Source organism: Coenobita brevimanus, chromosome 25 (genome assembly GCF_032717465.1).
Source record: "Coenobita brevimanus isolate Jiangsu-jjx chromosome 25, ASM3271746v2, whole genome shotgun sequence".
Classification (NCBI taxonomy): domain Eukaryota; kingdom Metazoa; phylum Arthropoda; class Malacostraca; order Decapoda; family Coenobitidae; genus Coenobita; species Coenobita brevimanus.
In genome coordinates, this window is record NC_136978.1 from 11,244,560 (window position 1) to 11,271,297 (window position 26,738).

The window sequence follows — 26,738 nt, forward strand, 5'->3', positions numbered from 1 at the left end:
ACCTGTATGTGTAAGTCGACGGTTGAATTTATGGGAATCATCATCATCATCATCATCATCATCATCATCATCATCATCATCATTCTTTTTTTCCTACCGACAGGGGAAGGGGGACAGGGTTAGGTAGAGAGAGAGAGGAAGGAAAAAGGGAAAAGAATAATATAACAAGAAAAAAGAAAAATAATAATACTGAAAGAACTAAGCAGCACCATAATCAATAAAAATGGGCCGCACACTCATTCACTCACCATTCCAGCCCATGGATCCTCACTTCCCCTCAGAGGCCTAACCATCCACACATACTATGAACTTCACACGGGGGAGGGAATACAACGATTATCAATTTTGAGAAAAGGGGGGCGCCGATCCCTTATCCTGCGTTCTTTCCTGCATAATTCATCGCACCCGCTCGATCCAGTTTCAGTTCCCACCCTTATCAACTTCCACGCCTCTCTCTCTCTCTCTCTCTCTCTCTCTCTCTCTCTCTCTCTCTCTCACACACACACACACACACACACACACACACACACACACACACACACACACACACACACACACACACACACACACACACACACACACATTCATTTGCCGTATCTTTACACCTTATTCTTGGCTACCACGCCTCCTCCCTCCTTCACATTTAATCAAGTGAAGGAAAAGTTGTACATGTTTGGAAGAGAGAAACTGTGTGTGTGTGTGTGTGTGTGTGTGTGTCTGTGTGTGTGTGTGTGTGTGTGTGTGTGTGTGTGAGAGAGAGAGAGAGAGAGAGAGAATACTGAGTGTAAGAGAAAGCGATAACAAGGGGGAAGAAAGGGAGAAGAGAGAACTGTAAAAAAAAATACCTAAGAGAAAAGGATAATAATCCAGAGAGAGAGAGAGAGACTCATTTCCAACCCTCTCTCCCACTATCCACATTATCATACAAACTGATCGGACAGCGCTTAAAAAGTCACATTATCCACTGTATATATTTTTCGGAGGCCCTGGGAGTGGAGAGAGAGAGAGAGAGAGGTGGGGGTAGGGGGAGTTACTGAAGGTGAATGAGAAAGCGAGAGGGAGGGAGAGGGTGGAAGATCGCCAAAAAAGGTGAGACAAGGATAATCAGAGAGAGAGAGAGAGGCGGGGGAGTTACTGAAGGTGTGCAAGAAGCAGCGAGAGAGAGAGAGAGAGAGAGAGAGGGAAAGGGAGGAGGATTGTATAAAAAAAAAAAAAACGAGAGACGAGGATAATCAGTTTGTTTGTGTGTGTGTGTGTGTGTGTGTGTGTGTGTGTGTGTGTGTGTGTGTGAGAGAGAGAGGGGGAGGGTAATTTCCGTAACGAATGATGGTAACAAAATACTGACATTGTTTACTGGAAATTTTGGTAGAGTTAGGGACCTTATTAATTTTTTATAGAAATGGAAACGGATTAATAGACTATATTTATGGTGGTGATTACAGACATTTAGACATTTTTAATAATCGTACTCCTGTTGGCGATTGTGAGAGGGAGAGGAAGACGAGGATGGTGTATATGCATTGGAAAGAACACCATTATAGAGCAGTTATTCCAACTTGAAGATCCCTAACTCCATTCGTTATTTGGATATATGGCTACCATCCAGCGTTGTAAAATGTTTCCTGGGTCATGAGAGGGTTAAATCCTTTGAAATACGTGAGTCTAGCCCCGGACCCCTACGCATCTCAGGGGGTGATAGGGGATTGACTCCTACTCTCCTCTTTTTTTTTTTAACTTTTTTTTTTCTTCTTTTAGACTGGAAAATTAACCCTCCCAGGAATTTCAATAATGGCTTCACTCCATTTTTATTTTTATTATTTTTTTTGGGGCAGGGGGCATCGAAAACAAATGAGAAACTGAGAAAGGCGAGATGGTAAAAAACAGAAGAGAAGGAAAGGTAGGAGAACTGAAAACTTAGACAATACTTTCAAGAAGGCATAGATAACAATAGGTGAACATTGAGAAAAGCGGAAATGGTGAAGAAAGGGAAAAGAAATGAAAAGGAAAAGGAGAGAACACGAAATCAATAGAAAATATACAGAAAGAGGCATACAAAAGAAAGAAAAATGAGACAGTAATAGAGATGAGTGAAAGAAAAAAATAAAAGACAAAAGGAAAGGAAAGGAAATGTTGAAACTAAGAAAAATATTGAAAATCACTGAGGTGTCTCGACAGAGGAACTGAATATGAGATAAATGAATGAATAAGAGATAAGGAACGAGAAGAAATTGAGAATGCAGGAAGAAAACTGATCAGAATAAAATAAAAGCAAAAGAAAATATAAGAAAAAAAAATATCTAGCTGATTTTTAGATATGGAAGCATCTCTAAGGGCGGTCCTGTCCTCTCTCTCACTAACGATTTTCGGAAACGAGGCGTCTCAACCCCTTAGAGTTTATCAGCTTTACTGCAGCCACATTATACCTCATCACTACACCAAACAACACATCACACGTCACATCACACCACACTACACCACACAACATACAATACCACCCTCTCATTCCACATTATACCACACTACACTTTCCTGTCACACCAGACCGCACCACACACCACACCACACCACTCTCTCACACCACATCAAACAATATTACACTCCCACACCTAGGGCACTAATCAAAGGTGCCCTGAAGTTCCCGCATCCAATACTCTTTTTTTTTCTTTCTTTTTTTACCTGATCCGTTAACTCTCTCATGGCCGAATCTCTTTTAGTGTTATTCTAGCTCACGTCACACGATTTTATTAAGCTGACGGGTAGCATAGGAGCCAGAGAGTGTTAATATCGCTACAATTAAGCCACTTCTGATGAGACCACTTCTTTATCCTTTTTACTCTGACTTGGCCTAAAATTGCTCTCTCTCTCTCTCTCTCTCTCTCTCTCTCTCTCTCTCTCTCTCTCTCTCTCTCTCTCTCTCTCTCTCTCCATCTTGAATGCTATGTCGTACCAGTAAATTAAGATTAGAATATGGTGCTAGTCACGAAGAAGTGCTATTAGAAGAATTTAGAACCGTAGCAATGTCTTGTTATGCCTCTGAACTACGCGAAATAACCTGCAAAAGGACGAAAATTTGGGCCAGGTTAACGTGAAATTACTATAGTATTCTTTTCCTGCCAACACCAGAGGATTTAAGTCAGCTGAGGGAGGGTCATGGGAGGATGTTAAAGCCTGGAGTAAGCAGGAATATCACTCCTTGCGAGGTGTAGGGGCACGAGGCTAGGCTGCTGTAGTAATAATAATCATCATCATCATCATCCTTATCCTTCTACTTCATCTTCTTCCTCTTCTGCTTCTCCTTCGTCTTCTTTTCTTCTTCTTTCATCACTATCATCATCATCATCATTATACTCTTTAACCACAATTTCCCACATTAAGTAAATACAAAAGTCCTACCGTAGTTGTGGAAGCCTCAGAGCCCCATATATTGAGCACTACTAAGTTCTTTGGGAATTGAACACCTCGCTTCCGAAAAACCCGAGTGACTGACGGACATCCTAGTTCTAAATCTAAGCTGGGTAGGAACCAGAGAAAAAACAAAATAATAATAATAATAATAATAATAATAGTAATAATAATAATAATAATTAATAATAATAATAATCTCAGTCACGCTATATTACGCCGTGAAATGTAGGGCGATGAATATGAATTATGATAAGCTGTACTCCATGTTCTGTTTCAAAAGACTGTATATTGTATTGTCATTCATCACAGCGTATTATCATGAAGCCCCTGTTAATGTTGGTAGGATTGACACTCAGGTTCATTTGACACCAGATTGAATAAAATGGTATGGCTTTGGCTAGAATGGACTACTGAAATCGTCTCATCATTTTTGTTTATTCATCCTACATTCAGACGATTTTATTCAGATTTGGGAGACTTCGATTCGTAGTAGTAGTTGGCTGAAGCTACCCTCATCTTGCAGTCTGCCGTGGTCCTTTCGGGGGATAGGGAGTGAGTTGAGAAATGTTTGCATAGCCGGACAAAAGAACCGCCAGGTAATATCAGTGCCACCACGTGAAGGCGTCCCTCTCTCTCGCACCTGTTCGAACTGTAAGAATTGGAACTGAATATATTGTTCTTATATATAACTGAAAGTGAAACAGACACCACCTTATTGAGCTGAAGCTACGCAAAATTAACAGACAGACGAATTAGATATGCAGATGAGTTTTATGGGGAAATATGGCTCGTTGATTACTTACTAGACGTCTTCATCTCTCTCTCTCTCTCTCTCTCTCTCTCTCTCTCTCTCTCTCTCTCTCTCTCATAACTTCATATCGTGTTGTCAGCTTATGCAAGTTTTACACAATATTTATCCTCCTCCTCATTTTATCTTCGTCTTATTTCCTCCTCCTCCTCCTCCTTCTCCTCCTCCTCCTCCTCCTCCTCCTCCTCCTCCTCCTCCTTTCTTTCCCATCCAATCCACTCTCCCTCTTTCCTCCCACTCCACACCACTCACTCACACCTCAATCTTCTCTGCCCGTCTCTGTTCTCTCTCTTTCTCTCTCTCTCTCTCTCTCTCTCTCTCTCTCTCTCTCTCTCTCTCCAATGTATATAAAAATTCACATTCATTTTCACACCCACTTTTCAACAGTATTTTCCACTCCACACATCTCACTCCTCCCCATACCACTCCACATCACTCCAGTTCAACACTCCCTCTGTGTTTCAAATGCCCACTCCATACTATTCCACATTCCTCCTTTCCCTTTTTTCACACCGCATTCCACACCAAAGCAGCTACCCATTCCAACCAACTCCACAGCTCACCACTCAACTCCACTACCCACTCTGTTTTCCACATCCCATTCCACATCAGTACTCTCAGTCCACACTCCTCCATCCCATTCCACCATCCCTTTTTTCACATTCCACTTCTTTCCACATCAGTTGTCCATACTCCCACTCCACACTGCTCCACTCCACACCCCGTTTCAGTCATACATACTCCCACCCCACCACTCCATACCCCTACTCCACCACTATTCCATTAAACGCCACCGTCGTATCATTCCCCACTTCACATCACACCATTGCAGTTTTCCCACACCCACTCCAGCCCCACTCCACATCTATTTCATCTTCCATGCGTCCTCTCCACCCCTCTCCATCCCATCTATCCTCTTCAGGCACCATTTTTCATATCCACTTCCCTCTCCACCCACTCCACATTCCTCTCCACAATTATTTTCAGTTATCTTTTCATTTGTTCCACCCAGCTCCACACTGTCCACGATTCTTTTGTTTTTTCACAGCATCCACTCTCTTCCACATCTCATTCCACACCCTCAAGCAGTCCACCTTAGACCAACTCCACACTGCTTCATCATCGTAACTGTCTTTTCTGCCCCACTCCACTTCTTTCCACACTCCACTCCACACGGGCAGTCTTCTCACTTCCCACTCCAAAGCCTCACGATCCACCAAGCACCTGTTCCACCCCACTCCACCCAGCTCCATACCTCACTCTACCCTGTCAGTCTTTCGCATCCTACTCCACAGCTCTTTTTCTCCACACCTTTCCAGACTATTCACCACCCAGTTCATACACCACTTCACATCCCCACTCCACATGTCACACCCTCAAACAAACCACTCCACACTGTTTCTCCTTCCTTTATATCTTCAGCACCTCTTCTGTCCACTGCACTCCACAGTCCACTCCACATCGCACTCCAGACAGTCTTTTCACATCCCACTCCACATCCGTACAGGCCTCAATACACCCACTCCACACCACTCCACAGCCAAATATACTCCACACCCTACACTGCTTCACCCACTCCACACCATGCCTTCCACCCCACTACACATCACACCACATTCTACCCCACTCTACACGCACTCCACCCCACTCCACACCACATTCTCTCCCACTCCACCCCACTCCACACCACATTCTCTCCCACTCCACCCCACTCCAGGAGGATGGTGTGTCAGGTGGTCCACTCAAACAAGCCAGACATTGTATCTGGTAATTAAGTTCCTCTCACTCCCCTAACCCCCATGACTCTCTCTCTCTCTCTCTCTCTCTCTCTCTCTCTCCATCCTTCTCAAGAGAGTGTGTGTATGTTTGTGTTTGTATCAGTGTGTGCGTTTGTATGTGTTTGTGTTTGTGTGCGCACGCGTCTGCGTGTTTGCTTGTGTATGCGTGTGCGTGCGTGCACGCATGGGCTATGCAGTCCGATCCTGAAGACTGTCGGTTTTCCTGCGTGCAACAGATGGAACCACGTACTTTCTTGTGTCACCACCTGGGTGGTAAGTGGTGGGAATACCCACCGTCCATTCTGAGTACATGCTGGGGTTTCAGTGAGAATAAAGCAGTTAATCAGATTATTATAGTGGAGTAAGGAAAGAGTGGTTTGGGCTGTGGGCGGGTGGAAAGAGGGTATAGATGGACGAGGTAGAATATGAAATAGTATGAAGCCGAGTGGACGACAGTGAGGAGGATTGCTGGGAAAGAATACCCAAATGATATGGTAAGTGACTCCCGGCTGAATAAAATCGTCTGGCATCAACTAGAAGAAACCACAAAGGAAGACGTGACCTGTACAGAGTGTTAATTATCCTACCTTTTGAAACTTGCTGCATCAAAATCTAACTTACCCTTGAAAGGAAAATATATAAAAGTTCCAATATCCAAGCGTGATAAACTGAACACGCTTGTAGGGATGATGTGACTGCTGCTGTAAAAGCCTTCTGTGTGGGAGAGGTATCACACACACACGGGAAGAGACTGAGGAGAACTGCACGGGAATTAATGGACTCAGGCCCCTATGACTCAGGCTTCTATGACTCTAAGGCTTCTATGACTCAGGCTTCTATGACTCTAAGGCTTCTATGACTCAGGCTTCTATGACTCTAAGGCTTCTATGACTCACACTGCATTGACTCAGGCTTCTATGACTCAGGCTTCTATGACTCTAAGGCTTCTATGACTCACACTGCATTGACTCAGGCTTCTATGATTTAACTTGCTATGACTCAGGCTCCTATGACTGAGTTGGAATAGTATCAGGCTAAGTGAAACAGACTGAAGTGGACTGTGGGGAATTAATAAGCTGAGAGTGGATGGGAGTGGCCATACTGGGGACGAAATGAAGTGGAGGTGGAGTGGGTGGAGTGGAAGATGAAGTGGGGGGGAAGTGGAAGCGGTTGATTTGTGGTTTAGGAAGGCAGTCAAAGCTACAAGTGGTGGGGAAGTACTTAGAGAGAGAGAGAGGCGTTGATTTTGTCCTTTTTAATCTTTCTCTCATATTTTTCTTTAACACTGTCTTGCTTTCATTTCCATCCTTCCTCTTCCTCATGTTTTTCTCCTCCCCCTCATCATCATCATCATCATCATCATCATCATCTCAACATTCCATAACATTATATCAAAGAACACAGCTCATAATTTCTTCCAGTTCTCCCTGTTCTTTCCTGTTCCTGCTAAATGGTGAATGCCTTATAACAAAACCAAAGAACATAGTTACATCTTAAGCTCCATATAGCGAAGTGTACCGTGCAAGAACTAGGAAAAGAAAACGAAGATGTAGTGAAATATTTTGCGTTATTATGAAAGAAGTAGCGATGTACGAAAAACAGGACACACACACACACACACACACACACACACACACACACACACACACACACACACACACACACACACACACACACACACACACACACACACACATCAAAACCCATCCCAAACTTTGACAATTCCGAAGACGGAGAAAGAGAGAGAGAGAGAGAGACAGACAGACAGACAGTGAGAAGTACAAGTAAAGAAAGTCTGAGAAAAGTTTAAATAGGATGATAATGTGGAGAGAGAGAGAGAGAGAGAGAGAGAGAGAGAGAGAGAGAGAGAGAGAGAGAGAGAAACGGGACAGAAATTCCAAAATAAGTGAAAGTGTGAGGAGAAAAGAAAAACAAAGACAATTAAAGAAGGGCATAGAAAATGAGAGAGAAAAGAAACATATAGAAAGTGTTCAAAAATAATGACAGTTTTGGGAGAAGTGGAAGAAAAAAAAAAAAAAAGCAAAAATACATACCAGCGATTAATATGAGAGAGAGAGAGAGAGAGGGAGAGATTTTCTTAGTTGTGCGTGGGATTTGCGTGTTTTTTGCGTGTGAGTGTGTTTGTCGAGAGAGAGAGAGAGAGAGATTCTAAGTTGTGAGATTTGCGTGTTTTGCGTGTGGGTGTGCGTGTCGAGAGAGAGAGAGAGAGAGATTCTAAGTTGTACGTGAGATTTGCGTGTTTTGCGTGTGGGTGTGCTTGTCGAGAGAGAGAGAGAGAGAGAGAGAGAGAGAGAGAGAGAGAGATTTTAAGCTGTACGTGAGATTTCCGTGTTTTTCGTGTGGGTGTGTCGAGAGAGAGAGAGAGATTCTAAGTTGTACGTGAGATTTGCTTGTGTTGCGTGTGGGTGTGCTTGTCGGAGTTGTATACTTTCAGCTTGTATGTGTGTGTGTGTATGTGTGTGTGTGTTTTGATAGTGTTGTTTGCATGTTATAATACTTGGTTTTTTTAGTTTTTTTTTTTTTTACACAACTGGTTGCGTCTGTTTTAATGTTGTACGGTATGCGTGTGCTTGCGAGTTTTTTAGTGCAGTGGTTCTCAACTCGTTTCAGGCCATGGACCACCAGCCCAATTAAAAAAAATATCGTGGACCATTTCATTTTTGAGTAGTGATAAAGCATAGACAACAAACATTTTGGTTAGAAATATATTTCTTACAAACAGAATTTCGAGAAATGATATAAAATAGTAGACAGCTGACATTTTGGTCTGAAATATATTTCTTCCAAACATAATTTCCAGGAAATACATGAATACTTCTCTAACATTTTGCTGTGAAATTTATATCTAACAAACAGAATTTTGAAATTATGTAGGAGTATACAGTACAACTAACATTTTTCTTTGCAACCAGACTTCTGGATTCTCTTCTCACTGACAAGCTTTTCAATGTTAGGAGTGGTACTTGATAATGCACAATGAATAACGCTTTCCAGTGCAAGCCGATTCCTCTGTTTGGCCTTAATGTGCAACAAACATGAAAATCTGCTCTCACACATGGAAGTTGATGCAAATGGCAGAAGACATCTGACTGCATGGGTTGACAGATTTGGGTAAGTACCAATCATACTGGAATAATCAATAGGAATAATACAATAAAATGAATGGCCTACTATTTATTTTGATAAAATTTTTCATACTGCATTTTCAATCAATTTAAAAATATATGCACCAATCTCCAGTTTATTACCAAATATAGTGAACGTTCTGTGGACTACCCAAAAAGTCACCATGGACCACCAGTTGAGAACCACTGTTTTAGTGTTTGCTGTTTATTGTTTACGTATCTTGAGTGCATTTTGCGTTCGTTTGGAAGCTTATTTCGTATGTGTTCGAGTGCTTCTTCCGTTGGTATTGTCGTTTGCGTGTTTTAATGCCGCTTGCTTGTGTTTTATGACGGACTTTGTTATGTGCGTGATGTGTTATGCGCAGGGGTTGTGTTGTGTGCAGGGATTGTCTTATGCGCAGGGATTGTCTTATGCGCAGGGGTTGTGTTATGCGCAGGGAGTCGTGTTATGCGCAGGGGTCGTGTTTTGCGCAGTAGTTGTGTTATGCGCAGGGGTTATGTTGTGCGCGGGGTTTTGTGTGTGCTAGGGGCTGTCTGCGTGAGGTTTGTGTGCTTTTACGTGTTTATAGTTCTTATTGGATGTACTTAACCCTCTGACCGCCTTGGACATCATTACACTTTAGTGGGAGTAAAATAGAGTAGTGGGCTCCTGTCAAAAGCATTATTGGAGACAGGTTTTATTTTTATCTTTATTTCGAGCTTAATGAAATCGGAAGAAAATACATCATTCGTATATCTCTGACAGAATGTTAAGTGCGATTTGCGTGTATCAGAGAGCGGTTTGAGTGCATTTGCGTGCAGTTAATTGAATCTGAAAGCTCTGGGTGGATTCAAGTACTTTGTGGGTTTAAATATGAGTGCGTTAGATGAATTGGGTGGGAGGAGGAGGGTTGCGTGCAGTCAGTAGTTTGCGTGAAATTCCTTGCATTTCCGTGATTTTGTGTTCTGTGTTGATCTTACTTTTTTTCTTTTTTTGCGTGTGTCTTTTTTTGCGTGCACTTTCACCCCTTCAGTGTGATGACGTCATTTATATGTTTATGTTAGTTGCTGGATAAGGGCGCCTTCGTGTGGTGTCACCGATATAAACAGGTCACTCAGCTTCTTGGTTATAAATGCGTCCCTCACCTACTTCCCCAAAAGGAGGATGGTTAGCTGCAGATTATCATTTAAAGCCTCCTCCTTCTCCTCCACCTCCTCCTCCTCCTCCTCCTCCTAACGATCCTTTTATTCAGCTTAGGAGAGGCTATTCAAGTTGGAGGGGTTAGATACAGCCTTCATTAACCCTTTCAATACGAGAGTGCTTTCCATGGTCAAATAAAATCGCCTGAAAATAACGATAGCTATCTGAGAAGGCCGTCATTATAACATAAGAGGTAAGTAATGATTTGTGTGTGTTGTGTGATATTGTGTGCGTCGTTGCTGATACAGGGGTTTATTATTGCTTGCCTTTTATCCGAGTCTTAGTAAGCATTTGAACTGTGTAATGGTGCGAGCTTGTTTGTAAATTATAATGGTAATAATAATGAGGATAATAATAATAATTAATAATAATAAAAATAATAATAATAATGATGATGATGATAACAATTTTCAGTTTCTTTATTCATTGCAGCCATCGGCTGAATATGCACAGGTCCTTTATCTACAGTAGTATCCTAACCTAAGGAGGTTAGTAGGCTGACCCTGACTGCTCCTCAGGAGCACCGACACACCACCGAGCCTTTCAGAGGTTGGAGTGAGTCGCAGGCACAAGTGGACAGAGAGCGCCTAATCTTTACCTCGCCGAGTTTCGAACCTTTGCAGGTGTTCCGCCACAGAGATTTCACCTCCCCATGCAAGGAGCGTGGCCAGAGCAGGGCTCGAACTCGGGCTGCATAAACTGGGATTCAGTACTCAGTTGACCGGCCACTGTGTGTGTGTGTTTAAGTAGTATTTTCCGTGTGCTTCTTGCTATTGGATGCGTGCCAGCATACTTATTTTTGAGCTGTAAATTGCATGCGTTTCGGGTAGATATTACGTGAGATGTGAGTCAAGCTGCTGGCGCTTTCTCAGCTTTGCGATGATTTTCTGATTTTGCATGCAGTTACGCTAAACATGCTTATCTACGTGAATCAGCGTGCGCTTTTACTTATGCGTGCAGTTATATCACTTTTGCGTGCGTTCAGGTCCAGCGGTACGGTGTGGCAAAATTTACGTGTTCCGTCTGAATATAGTCATATCTACTCTTTCAAAATACTTCTCTTTTGCTTTATTGTGATATGAATTGCGTTTGCTTGTCGGAAATTGTGTGTGTGTGTGTGTGTGTGTGTGTGTGTGTGTGTGTGTGTGTGTGTGTGTGTGTGTGTGTGTGTGTGTGTGCTTGCAGTCTGTCTTGCCTATTTCATCATTTTTGTGTACAGTGATTCACTCATTCTTTGCGTGCACCTGTTCAGTAATTTTTGCGTGCACAATCTTAATTTATGCGAGCATCAGTTTATTTCTTGAGTGCATTTGTTTCTGTTTTGCGTGCTTCAGTCTCCTTCTTGCGTGCGTATAACCTGCGTCCCCAGATTCGCGTGCATATTACATTTTTTCGAGCGCTATTCTCTATTTACGTCCACTAGTTCTTTGTTTGCGTGCACCAGTTCACTATTTGCGTGCGTTTATCTTGCGTACCCCCAACCGCAAGCGTATTCTAACTTTTTGCGTGCAGTCTTGGTTCATTTGCGTGCGTTCGCTAACAGTCTGCATGCGGTTACCTATAATTCATTAGATTTGTGCGTGTGTTGTAGCTCATAATATTGCGTGCGCTTACCCACTGAGTATTTGCGTGCACTTACGTACTATAATTTTTGCGTGCGCTATAATTTTCCATGCACTGGAACACTGTATCTCTATTTTTGCGTGCCAAATTTACCTTTTTGCGTGCACTCATGCATTGTTGCCTAATAGTTGCGTGCATCATCAAACCTTCTGCATGCATTTGTCCACTGTTTTTTCTTTGCGTGCGCTTATAAAATCTCTCTCTCTCTCTCTCTCTCTCTCTCTCTCTCTCTCTCTCTCTCTCTCTCTCTCTCTCTGAAATCGCGTGTACTTATAATCTGCTTCTTAATCGTTGCATTTTTGCGTGCGTTTTCTGTGTGCTCTTACCCACCGCATCTTGATATTTGCGTGCGATATCTGTTGGCGTGCACTGATCTCCTTGTCATTAATTTTTGCGTTTGTCTCACGACCTTCACTGACTACGCTCATTTGTCGGCTTTTTGCGTTAGACGGGCTTGTTAGCGTGCGGCAGCCGGTTTTTTGCGTGAGATGGCCTTATTTGCGTGCAGTAATTGGCCATTCTTGCATAGTGACTGACATATATTGTCTTTAGTGGTTGGCTTATTGAGAGGAGTGACCACCTTTTTGCGTGCGGTAACCGGCGTATTGCGTGCGATGACAGGCTTATTGCGTGCGATGACCGGCTTATTGCGTGCAGTGACCATCTTTTTGCGTGTGATGATCGGCTTTTTGCGTGTGATGACCGACTTATTGCGTGCAGTTACCATCTTTTTGCGTGTGGTGACCGGTTTATTGCGTTCAGTGACTGACGTGTTGCATGCAATAACCTGCTTAATGCGTGCAGTGATTGCCTTATTGCGTGCAGTGAACAGCTTTTTGCGTCAGTGACCGACTCTGTGCGTGCAGTTACTGACCATTTGCGTGCGGTAACCAGTGTTTTGCGTGCAGTCACCGGCTGTTTGCATGTATCTCCACCTTCCCTGAAATTGCGTGCAGTGAGTGGCTTTTAGCGTGCGCTTAGCCGGTTTCTCATGCGTTAAATTATTTCCACTGGTTTTAATAAGTGTGAAGGAATTATTATTATTATTATTATTATTATTATTATTACTACTACGACGACGACGACGACGACTGCTACTACTACAACTACTACCAACATGTTTTACTTTTACCAGTTTGATTACGAATATCATTTTCTGTGTTTTCTACTGTTACTATGATTGATTACTATTATTATTATTATATATGCTGTTGCTTTGTTTTAAATCGTTTTTCTTGCTAATAGTAGTATGGTAATGATAATAATGGTAAGCCTGAGATGCTGGTAAGAACAGTAATAATAATAATAATTAATAATAATAATAATAATAATAATAATAATAATAAAGAACAGTAACCATAACAACAACAACAACAACTTTTACATTTTCATTGCATAGGGTGGGTAATACCAAGAATAAAAGATACCATTATTATTATTATTTATTATTATTATTATTATTATTATTATTATTATTATGTATTACTGTTACTATTATTACCACTCTGACCCTTGTAACTCGGCCTTATCCGGATAATCGAGCACTCCGGTAATCCGAAAACTCATAATTCCACCCGCTTATCCGAAACCCCCTGAGTCTCGAGCTGCCTGCTGGAAAAGTCTTAATATTATGAGAGCAGAGGAAAAAAAAAGTCTTGATTTATGAAGTTGATGAAGGTGACTTAGTTTACGATGTGTCTTATTTTACGAACAGTCTCAATATACGAACTTATATTAACGAACTATTTTGATTTATTCACAGTCGATTAACGAACATAGTCATTTTACGAACTTTCTTAATTTGTGAACTTAAATTCCTGTTCATTTTATTTTTCTATATAGTTACGAATTATATCTGTTAACAAAATACTTTACGTAATTTCCAGGAGCTATCAGTAATTACAAGGTGTCACGATGCAGGATTTTATCTTGAATTGCCATCTATCACATTTGCAGACTGTTTCAATGAAGTCGTTGAAAAAAAATCCGTTTACGAGATGAGGGAAATTATGCCTTAACAAACCAAGAGAGAGAGAGAGAGAGAAGGTCAGAGTATATGTAATATTTTTATATAATAAAAACAAAAAATGGTTTTACGCCAGGTATCCCCGAAGGGCTAAGGCGTTGCCCCTGGGTGGAGGACGTTGGACTGGAGCGTGTAGCATTTTATGACCGGATGCCCTTCTTGATGTCTACCAACGACCCTTGGGTGGATTCGATCCTCCGACCCTTCGATCAGAGCGGAGCGCTCTGACCCACTGAGCTACGGCTGCTACAGCATATAAAATATTTTTAGGCCTTGATATTTACCCAGGAGAATAACACTTGAAATTGGTTAGTGTGGAAAGATCAGCGTGATTAACGATTGTAATTACCTCTGTGGTTCCTATGACTCACTCTCGTATATCGCTAGTTGGAATAGTAGACGAGAGTTGGTCTGACCGTGAGAGGGTTAATTTGGGAAAGGTTAAGAGTGTCCTGCTAACGACACTAATCAGTGGGAAGAAAGATCAACCGAGCGATGGTCAGTGAGGGTAAATGTGTGTGTGTGTGTGTGTGTGTGTGTGTGTGTGTGTGTTAGTACCCACATTAACATAAGGGCGACAGACGACGGAATGACACGAGATTTTAGTATTCTAGGCGGGTGGAAGGGTATGGGACTGGAAAAACGAGACATTGGAATTATTATGAAGCTTTGAAATGACATGAGGCTTTTAAATGGCAGGAGAGTAAAATAAGACAGAATGATATAAGGCTTTGAAATGACATAGACTTTGGAATTACAGGAGACTGGAATGGCGGGGGACTGGAAAAATGAGACTGGGAATGACTTGAGACTGGCGTGACAAGACTGGAATGGTGTGAGATATTGGAATGAGATGGAGGACCAGCATCATAAGAGTGAGAGCTGTAAAAATGAAACTGTTTCCCCTTTAGCTAAAAAAAAAAAAAAAAAAAAAAGAGAGAGAAAAGGAAATAGAAAAATTGCAATATATTCATTTTATTTCGCTTATTACCTGTTATTCTTCTCCTGTATTTTATTTGTATCTCTTTTAATATTGACACGCAGAGATAACATAAAGGAGAATATTAAGACACTAAACAGAGAACAAACCAGTCAGAAAAAGATGCTACGAACAGACGGGCACAAATTAACGCACAGAGGAGCATTTGCCTGGATATTGTGGTCAGGTAAAGGGAACAGTCGTCAGAAGGTGAGCTGATATAGAGTACCTGAGAAAGGGGAATGGAATTAAATCGCTTATAATAAGAGCTTGGGTACTTTAGAGATTGTTATTGATTGGGGGAAAATGCCAGTGAGTAATGAGTGATCCTGATTGGCTGAGATATAAGCTGTGGGGGTAATAGTGATGATTCTGATTGCTTTAAAAAGCAGACCATAGGATAATTTTGTGATTCTGATTGCATTAAGAAGAGGGTCATAGGTTAATTTGTGATTCTGATTGGTGAAGAAATAAGGTATGGGGATATTAACGATTCTGATTAGTGATTCTGATTGCGTTAAGAAGAGGGCCGTGGGATAATATGTGATTCTGATAGGCCAAGGAAAAACCATTGGTTATTGGTGCTTCTGATTGGCTGGGAAAATGATCATGGGGGTGATTAGCAGTTCCTGATTGGTTAAAGACGGTATAAAAGGGTGCAGTTAAGAGATCCTAATTGCTTATGAAAAGGTCACGATGTAATTAGTGATTCTGATTGGTTAGGGCACAGAATAATTGATCACTCTATTTATTCTGATTGTTTGGAAGAAATTGAATGATTCTGAATGACTGGTTAATTAATATCCTGAATGGTTGAGAGAAGGGACGTGATTCTAATTGTCTGGGGATAATGAGAGATTCTGATTACACTGATTGGCTGTGTTTAATTGTAGATTCTATTGGCACGAACACACGAGACGATTCTGACTGGCTGGATGCTGACATACTGAGGGTTAGACGGAATTCTGATTCCCTGGAGAGAGAGAGAGAGAGAGAGAGAGAGAGAGAGAGAGAAAGTTATAAATATTCTGATTGGCTGGGAAAATGTCACGAAATAATTAATGGACTATAATAAATTCGGAAAAATTAAAGAATCTGATGGGCTAGAAAAGAGTTGCCTTTTTTTTTTTTTTTTTTTTTTTAACCCGTATTCTCGTCGGGTAAGGAGGCTCCGTAACACCTCTTCCTTGGCGATTTATTTTCCAACCTATTTATAAATATCCTGTTTTCTTTTTCTTTTTTTTTTGGCTTATATCTTCGTAATGGCAACATCGATTGCACAAATAACACACAAGAATATAATAACAGAGTACATTCAGAAATAATAGAAATTGCCAACGGATTCTAGAGGTTAAAGATTCAGATTGGCTTGGGGGAGGCAATCCGAGTCTACCTCTTCAGTACAATGACGTCTTTTATTTTATTTCTGCTGCCTTTGCGATTTTATTCAGCTTAGGGAACTCCTCTCGTGCTGAAGGGGTTAAAAAATCTATGAACTTCTTACGGTGACGTCTTAATTCCATCCCTGCGACTTCAGACGATTTTCTTCAGCTTAAGGGAGGCTTGCGGAGCTGGAGGGGATACATAAAGCCTTGAGGCGTTGGATAAAGCCCTCGTTAACCCCTTCGCTACAAACCGTCTGCCCAGAGCTGAGCAAAATCGTCTGGTGGTAGTAAGAATATAATACAGGATACGTAATTGCACTGAAGAGCTTAAGAATTCTGTCTATCTATAACCAGACGCCATAGTACGTAAGGGGTGGCCGTTTGACTCTGAGTTAGTGTTTTTACTGGGAGGGGCACTAACCCTCCACCAACCTACTTACTGACACATGGGAACACGTATGTGTTCGTTGTATGTTACCACCCACCGTTGTTAATGGTTTCCCGGCTTACAGGAAACCGTTTGGCTTCTCACCCAATGTAAAGCCACCTGAATATGAAATTCGAATCATAAAAAGTAACAGCAAAGATGGAGAAATAAGAAGAGAGTAGAGCAGACACAGAAAAGGATGATAAAGGTGAAGGAAGAAGTAGGCAGCACTACACCAGGTGAGTGGATGATGGTCGCCAAATTCTGACTGGCACAAAAAAAACAAAGACACTTGTTCTGATTTTCTTATCGGTGAGGAAGACGCCGCGGGGGCTCCTTAAGACTTCTGATCGGCCGCAGAAGAGATCATAGAGGATTGTTAGAGCGACTGGCTGATAAGGAAGTGGAGACTGGTTTAGATGCTGACTGCCTGGCAAGGATCATAGATGGTTGTTATAGTTACTCTGATTGGTTGATGAGGAAGTGGTTGTGGGGAGATCACTAAGGATTCTGAATGGCTGTTAAGGATAGGTGGTTGTTATGCCTGTTCTGATTGGCTGGCAAGGAAGTGATTAGGGATGATTATTAACGATTCTGATTGGTTGAGAAAGGACGATAGTTGATAAGGAAGTGGGGGCTCATTAGGAATTCTGATTGGCTGGAAAGGAAGTGATTAGGGAGGGTTATTAAGGTTTCTGATTGGCTGGAGAGAGAGTCATTGAGGGAGGGTATAATTTTCTGATTGGTTGTTAAGGAAGTGATTACGGGACGTCATTATCCCTCTCATGGTGGGGATAACTCTAGCAATTTATTCTGGCCAACACCAAGCGTAGTTATTCAGTTGAGTGTGGGTTATAGGAACTACTGTATTAGTGTTAGTGGTTCTGATTGCCTGGGAAAGGGGCTAGAGAGGGTTACAAATATTCTGATTGGCTATAAGGAAGCATAGGAGCTCATTAACCCCTTGAAATAGATTAGTAGTAGTAGTAGTATTAGTACTACAACTACTACTACTACTGCTACTACTACTACTACTACTACTACTACTACTACTACTACTACTACTACTACTATTACCACTGCCACTTCTAATACTACCACTGCAACTACTGTCACTACCACTACTACTACTACTACTACTACCATTACCATTACCACTATTACCACTACAACCACTACTTCCACTACATCTGCTACTACTACAGCAACTACTATTTATCCATATACATTTTGGCATCATTCTTACTACTTACAGACTATTTTGGAGAAGTTGCTCTTACATGAAGGAATTATTAACGTCTCGAAAACTGAATTAAAAAAAAAATCGTGTCAAGACAGCAAGAATAAAACGCGTCCTGAGGCGGAAGAGGTCAAGGAGTCTAATTGGCTGTTAGAAGACGGAAGGCGCTTGTTACAGATGCTCTTATTAGCCAGGGAAACAAGGTCACGGAGGAGCATTGACCCCTGGACTGCGATGACGTTCTTTTGACGTTTCTGTTTTTTTTTTTTTTTTTTTTTTTTTTTAAGGATAGTCCGGTGGTAGTGGTGGTAGTGGTAGTGGTTGTAGTAGTAGTAGTAGTGGTAGTGGTAGTAGTAATAGTATTAACTGTTCTTGTTGTAGTTGCAGTAGTAGTAGTAGTTAGAGGAGGAGGAAGAGGAGGAGGAGGAGGCGGCTACATGTAACCCAGTAACTCGAAGTCTGTCCACAAGACTACATAAAAGTCTGGTGATACACACACACACACACACACACACACACACACACACACACACAAAGACATCCTGGGTAGAAATGGTTAAGGAATTGAAGAGTTGGGCTAATTTTCATATATTCTCACTCATTCCAGATTACTTAATGCGACTGAGGGAGGCTGTCCAGTACTGATGGGATTAACCTCTTCAGTACAAGGACGTATTTTTATGTATTTATTTCTTTATTTATCATTATTACCATCAGGAATTTTTTTTTTTTTTACTTAGGAAGGATCTCTAGTAAGGAAAGGGTCACTAAAATCTACATAAAGCCTTTCTAGCCTGGCAAGTCTTAGAAAGTCTTTGAAGAATCACTTGGTTGTAGGTAGAGTAAGATGGAGAATACCTGTAGGTCATCGTACTGAAGGGATTAAAGACAGCCTCTATAACTCACTCTCTCTTTTTTTTTTTTACGATAGAGATGATACTGTTTAATTGATACTTAAGCCAGATGATTGATTGGGGAAAATGGCCTGATTCTAATTCGACAGGATGTGTAAGGCTTCTGATTGGCTGAGAACGAGGTCACAGCGGGATAATGAAGCGCTTTAACTGATTGGGAAAAGTTATTGAGGCTTCTGATTGGTGATGATTGTAAACGCAGACTGATTAGGGGGACATGAGGAGCAAGTGAAGATTCTGATTGGCTGAAGAGAAACTAGAGAGGACACTGATTGGCTCTGAAGAAAATAGATGCTGAAGAACTCTAATTGGGGTTATTAAGGATGTTGATTGGTTAGGGAAAGGGTCAAGGAGATGATTAGTGTCAGGGAAATGATAACTAGGATTCTGATTGAAGTAATTAAATATTCTGATAAGAGGAAAACTGAAGATGCTAATAAGGATTCTGAATGGGGTGATTAGGGACTCTGATTGGTGAGAGGAAAAGGGTGAGGTCATGATAATTAGGAAGATGGAGTGATTAGGGCTTATGATAGGGTAGTAACTAGGATTTTGACTGGAGTAATTAAGGAGTCTGATTGGTTTGGGAAAAGGTCAGGGAGATGGTGACGAGAGACGTAGATGGTGACAAGAGACGTAGATGGTGACGAGAGACGTAGATGGTGACAAGAGACGTAGGGAGATCATGCATTTTCCTACCTTAGCCCTCCACGCTAATCACATCTTAATTATGACAGGTAATTAAAGGTAAGTTTATGGTTCAGTGAAAAGACATGGGAAAATTCTGTACCTTCATTAGTTTTCAAAATAATAATAATAATAATAATAAAACTAACATGACTTAATCATCAGTATGTATTGGTTCAGTGCAAGAAAACATGGAAAAATTCTGCACTTTCCTCCCCTTCTTCCTCGCCCCAAAAGATATATTACGTATGCCATGCCTTGGAACGTAGCTATGTGAGTCAGTGCAGTAGAAATGGAGAGGTTGTACAAGTTCTCGCAAAGACATATTAGTTGCGACAGAGATTTGGTCGGAAATGCAAGAGACATGAGAGGCATTTACACTCTCTTTTTTTCCTTGTCCTCGAAAGGCGGTTCTTAGTTATGACGGGGAATGGAGTGTAAGACTGTGTGTGTGTGTGTGTGTGTGTGTGTGTGTGTGTGTGTGTTTTCGGAGCAAGACTTGGGAAGATCCTCCGTTCCTTGTTCATCTCACTAATACACATCTTAGTTGCGTCAGGAAGATAACCGTATGTTTGTATTTCAGAGCAAGAGACACGAGGAGGCTTTGCACTCGCCATTTTCATTGCCTCCCCTTTGCCCATCCAAGTTACAAGAGGAATAAGTTGTAAGTTTTGTTTGCCATCCTTTCCTTGTCATTCTTTTGTAAAACACATATATAATTGTATCGACTCGGAAGTGATACGATCAGGGATATTCAGAAAAAATGGATAGATAACCATTTCAGTCCGACGGTGTCATAATCCCGTAGTTTATTCTTACCAGACGATTTTATTCAGCCTGGGAGAGCATTATAAGAGTTAAGGATTTAATGGAGGCTGGATCTAACCCCTCCAGTTCGTCACAGGAACTGAACAAAATCGTCCGGAGAAACCAAGACTAAAGCGAAGAAGACGTCGGGCTGAAGAGGTTAAGTTCATTGTTCTACTCACCAAATAGAAGAACAGAGATGAACACGATTGCCCTGGCCGTCCTCATGTTATCCGTCTTAAGGTGCTTCACTGTCTTCTCGCCGCTCACTGCCATCCTTAAAAGAGTTGCGTCCGTCTGTCCTTAAAAATACGTACTTAAAAATGAGATACTTAAAGTTCTACACAGCTACGTATTGGAAGCTTCGTGAGTGATATGTGTTGATGTGGGTTTGGGACCAGAGGGACCACGAGAGTAAAAAATGGTTTGCTGTTCTTTTGTCTCCCCCTTTTCTTCACTTTTGGGGAGCTTATTTTTCGACTTTTTGAGTTTTTCGGGGTGGGTGTTTCTGGTTGCGTGGCTTGCGTGCGTTGAGTTCCCTTACGTCCGCACGCGCAGATTCGCACGCCTGAGTGAGTGAGGATTCGCAGAGTTGCTGGCGGGTTCCTTAAGGGTTGAGGTCTGCGTAACCGTGAGACTGTAAGCTTGACTATACTTTGATGTGTTGAGTTGCACCTTAGGATATGTGAGTAACTGCGAATATTCTTGGTTCTAGTTGCTTAAAAGTAGTGTCTCTAAGTTCCGCTAAAGCCTTAAGTAATAGAAGTAATGGTAGTGGTAGTAGAAGCAGATACAGTGGGTCTTTTAGAGAAGGGGTTGGGTAGAAGCTAAAAAGTCCCCCTCTATGCAGACTACAGCTAATTTTGAAAGTGGGTAATCTATTAAATTTGAGCAAATGTTCAGGTTCTCTTTCATTGCGAACACTCCCAGGTCCTGCCAAGGGTGACACAGCCAGCGAGGAGAGGTCACATAGGGGTCACATGGGGGTCACATAGCCGGGGGAAGGAGGTCACATCGCTAGCGGAATGACAGCCACGCCGAGGCCAGCTGGGGCGACGAAAACTCCCTATACGTGTTGCCCAGAGCGCGGTCTGAGGCGCACTGGAGGGCTCCCTGCCTGGACGTGGTTTATATATGCCAACGCACCCCTCCGCCCGGCCCTGCCCTGCCCTGCCCTGCCCTTCCCTGCCCTGTCCTGCATATCCTAACTCAATCCTGTCCTCCACTCCCCAAATCTATCTTGTCCTTCGAGGCCTTGTTCTGTATCCCCCCATTTCTGTCCTGTCCTGCTCTGTCCCTCCCTGTCCCGCTCTGCTTTGTCCCGTCTTTTTTCGTTACACTCTGCCTTACAATTTTGTTTCCTGCCCTGCCCTGACCTGCCCTGCCCTGCCCTGCCCTGCCCTGCCCTGTCCTGTCCTGCCCTACTCTTTTCTGCGTATCCTAGCTTAATCCTGTGTTACACTCACCAAATCTGTTTTGTCCTCCAAGGCGTTATTTTGTTTCTCCCATTCTTACCTGAGCTTACCCTATCTTACTCTGTCCTGCCCTGCCCTGCCCTGTCCTACTGTGCCCTGCCATGCCTTGTCCTGCCCTGCATATCCAAACTCAGTCCCATCTTGCAGTTCCCAATTCTGGCTTTTCTTCCATGACCTTGCTTTGTGTCTCCCATCCTCACCTGTATTTGTCCTGCCCTGCCCTGCCCTGCCCTGCCATTCTGTCTTTATGTCCTGTCCTCCTTTAGGCCCTCTTTGCTTTGTCTTGTCCTGCCCTGTGCAATCCTGCCATGCTTTTCTATGTCTTGTAAATCCATCTTGTTATTCAGTGCCCCGTTTTGCATCTCTCATTCCTATTCTCTCCTGCTATATTTTTGTCCTGCCTTATCTGCTCTATCCTCCCCTCCCCTCCTGTTCTGTTTTGCCCTGTCCTGCCGCCACCTGTCCTGCATAACCTATCAGTCCTGGCATGTCCTTCTTAAATCTACCTAGTCTCTTCAGGGCCACTTTTTTCTTTTCTTTAACGTTTCCTTTTTTTTTTTTCCCTACTTCCCTTGGCCATATCTCTCTCGTGTCTAATGCATAATTGTTTTGCACATTTCTCACTTGCCTTTTCCTGCCCTGCCCTGCCCTGCCCTACCGTTTTCTGCCTTGTCCTCCCCTCCTCTGCCCTGCCCTGCCCGGCTTTTCTTGTCACCGCCCTGCTCTTCCTAATCTTGTCCTGGCTAAATATATCCTGTTTGACCCTCCCTGCCCCACTCTGTGTGTGTGTGTGTGTGTGTGTGTGTGTGTGTGTGTGTGTCACTGTACCTTTGACTTGTTCTGTCCTTCCCATTCTGTTAAGTTATTCACGCTGACACGCACACATTCTGTGTGTGTGTGTGTGTGTGTGTGTGTGTGTGTGTGTGTGTGTGTGTGTGTGTGTGTGTAATCAGGCCTTGAAGAAAGCAAGTAGCCCTAGGATACATAAGCACACTCTTCACGTATCAAGTATAACACATTTTGGTATCGTAGTACGAGTACTGTGAATTTTTGAAACTGTTGATTTTTGCCCACGTATGGAACACAAATTTATTTTTCCATGAAACCTTATCCTTCCATTACGCAACAGCCTTGTAAGACTCATTAAAAATTTGCTGTTCAGTTTTGGGAGCCATATCTGAGTAAATATTTGGCACAGTAAAGCAGTGTTGGTGTGCAACTGCTTACAAATACCTCTGTACTTAGTGACAAACCAAATGTATTCCTATACTGCAAGAAGCCATGTATTACCTTGGGTGTTTACCATTTAGCCAACATACTGACGTCTGTTGGTCTAATGAGTTAATGCGCTTCAAACGGATATTGCCATGAAGGACTCAGTTTCAAAGGCTGGTGAAGGTTTATTGCTCTTATAATACCAGAGTCGATTGCCCGATCGTCCTCGCCTTGAATTCTGACTAAGTTCTTGATGGCGCAATATATATATATATATATATATATATATATATATATATATATATATATATATATATATATATATATATATAATATATATCAGCCAGAGTCATTCCACTTCAGGACAAAGGCTTCTCCCATTTTTTTCCACTCCAACCGGATGTTCTCGTTCTTCATCTCCTGTTTTTACTTAGTGGGTACAAACGTGTCAGTTAAACGCAACCTTCATCTTCTTTATATTTATATTCAAGGCCGTTCAGACTCTCTCTCTTCAGGTCTCTTATCACTTTGTGTAGTTCCTCCCCTGTTCCACTGAAGAGGACTGTGTCGCCTTCAAATCTAAGATTGTTCAGTCGCTCATCATTTCTGTTAATTTCTTTGTCATCCCAGTCCGAATTTCTGAAAACGTCCTCTAAGCATGTCGTGAACAGTTTGAGTACAATTGTGTCTTCCTGTCAACACCTTTCTTTACCGGTATTTTCTAGCTGTCCGTACTGTGTGTTCTGATGGCCTTGTTATCTCTGTAAACATCTTCCAGTACTTTAACATAAGTTTCGTCTACACCTTGTGCTCTCATTTTTCTTATCACTGCAGCTATGTCAGCTGAATCAAATACTTTCTCATAATCAGCAGATACCATGCACAAAGGTTTCTGATTCGGAAGTTTTCTTGAGCACCTGTTTAATAACCTCGATATGGTCTTTTGTCGAGTAACCACTTCGAAAGCCTGCCTGTTCTCTCGGCTGGTTTGTTTCTAAGGAAGGCCTAATTCGATTTGTTAGAATTTTTGTGAAAAGTTTGTTCACAACAGGTAGAAGTCTGATTGGATGATAGCTCTGTGGGTCTTTGATGTCATTTTTTTTTTTTTTTGTGAAGCAGAATAATAGACGCATTTTTCAAAGACCTGGGTACAGTTTTGACTTCTAAACATTTCGTAAATAGTTTTGCTAGTTCATTTAACTAAGTCACTTTCATCCTTAATAAGGTTAACAGTGATACCATCATCTGTTGCATTACCCGTATTCATTGTTCTCAAAGCGTTTTTACTTCCTTTAATGTAACGCGGGGGATGACCGTGTCTAATGTTCCTCTAGCCTTAGCTGGCTCTTCGACCGCGGTACTGTTGCTGTAAAGTTTTACACAAAATTCTTCTGCTATATTGACCACTTCCTTTCTGTCGTTCCTTACCTCTCCATGAGAGTCTCTGAGATAAACATTTGGTTTCTTACTTCACCAAGCCTCCACTTGGTTGCCTTCAGGTTTCTTCCATTCCTTAAGGTTTCTTCAGTTCTGTTTATTCCATTTTTTTTTTTTTTTTAAATCTTCACTTTTCTTCTTCTTGGTGTATATATATAATTCACTTATTGGACTATCTCTTGGTGGCCACAGAGTCGTGTACTAAAACACAGGGGGCAAAGCATCAGTTAGGACATCACAGCATAAATATTTCCTGTACCCAGGGTAGTCCATTCCTGACTAGAACACACAGTCACGTCTCACACCCTTTCACATCTGCCCAAACTCCTTCTCTCTAACTCTGTCACCTGTAACTATAATTTAAACTTTGATCGGACTAAAGTTACAGGTGATGGAGTGTGGAAGTATGGGCAGGTGTGGAGAGGTATAAGTCGTGATCTGGTGTAATTCTAATTTGTAATGGACTATAATGGTGTGGTAGATGACTGGAACATGCTTTCGAGAAGTATACATATAATGGTGTGGTAGATGACTGGAACATGCTTTCGAGAAGTATACAACCGACTGCTTACCTGTGTCACTTGAGCCAAAGGGATGGGTTAAGAAAAGGATAGGACAGGATGAAATGGTGGTGGGTAATCGGGCAAAGAGGGAGGAAATGCACCCTGAAAAGTCGGACATGGTACACTGGCCGACATTGGCGTGTGAATTTTTAAATTGCCATTCTGCATCTGCGCCTCACCCTCCTCCTCAGTTTTATCATCATCATCATCATCATCTTTGTCACCACGATCATCAGCCTCATTATTACCAGCATCATCATCGTCGTCGTCGTTGTTTTCGTCACCACCATCATCAGCCTCATCATTACCAGCATCATCATCGTCGTCGTCGTTGTTTTCGTCACCACTGCCATCATCATCATCATCATCGGCATCAGCAACATCAGCAGCAGCAGCAGTACTATTACCACCATTACCATCACAACCATCATCATCATTATCTCCTACTCTTGTTTTTTCCTATCTTTCCTTCCCCCTTCCCATCACGTACTGTGTCCTCTGCCGGTCCATATTACTCATCATCTCTCTTCTTCTTCTCCTGTCTCCTCATCGATCTCCTCTCCTTCTCCTTCTCTTCCGTTCTCTTCTTTTCTCTCTTGTCCTCTCATCCTTTCTCTTTTCTTCTTCGTGCCTATTCTTCCTGTTCTCTTTCTCCTTCTATCCATTTCCTCTCCCTTTTTTTTTTTTTTTTTACGTTTTCTTTACTTCATTCTCTGCAGTCACCTACCTCTCTTCTTCCTATTCTCCTTCTTCACGTCTTCTTTTCTCTCTTTCCTCTCTTCTTCCTCTCTGACATTCAGTATTACCCGCAAACTCTTATATCTGTGATCCTCCTTCTCCTCCTCCTCCTCCTAAAAAGCTGCCTACCTATTAAGCGCCAGGCAAGGCTGCCGCACCACCCCTAAACATCCACTCTGCGCATTGTACATCCACACTGTGCAGTCCCCTTTTGTCTAAGACACCCGTCTTATATATTTTTCAATCTCCCCAATGCAAAGAAAGCAATATAAGCACAGATAACCCTGAGTTAATGGTCACTATTACTTTCGACATGTGATGTGCTGTGGATCACTGAGGGTCCTTGTTAGTCAAGTGACCACCATCGGGATTTTTTTTAATGTACCAGGGGTCACTGCATCAGGAGGAAACTTGTGTACTTGTCCCACATGGGAGAATTCCTTGTTTCAGTGGAGTGAACGGAGCTAGGGCCTGATTGACTGCTGCCTACCTTAAAAGCGCCAGGCAAGGCTGCCGCACCTCCTCTAAACACTGTGCAGTGTGTAATTTCCACATTATGTCCACAGACTTCCCATTAACTCAGTGTACCGGTTTACAATGTCATGCCGTAACTGTGCAGTGTGTAATTTCCACATTATGTCCACAGACTTCCCATTAACTCAGTGTACCGGTTTACAATGTCATGCCGTAACTACCGTATTACTTTATTTGATTACTTTCTCTTTCAGGTTACTCAATCGGGTAGCTTATAGACAAAGTATTATAGAATGTGACTTCCTTTCCAATATTTCCTATGAAATTTCCATGTCAGTTTTTCCATGCTACATGGTGGTTTTTCTCACTTTTTCCTGGAGGGTTTGGTGGTGGGGGGAGCCTTCTTGCTTTACTATCCTTATCCTTCAGCA

At 42.1% G+C, this 26,738-nt stretch overlaps 1 protein-coding gene across 1 annotated transcript in view; it reads right to left on the reverse strand.

Annotated features, from left to right (window-relative positions):
• Positions 1–20,883, reverse strand: part of LOC145393717 (uncharacterized) — a 242,797-nt gene extending 221,914 nt beyond the window's left edge. The window contains exon 1 of the mRNA XM_080267763.1: positions 20,588–20,883. Coding sequence (XP_080123889.1) covers positions 20,588–20,681 — 94 coding nt within the window. The 5' untranslated portion in view covers positions 20,682–20,883. The remainder of the gene's footprint in view (positions 1–20,587) is intronic.
• Positions 20,884–26,738: the final 5,855 nt, after the last annotated feature.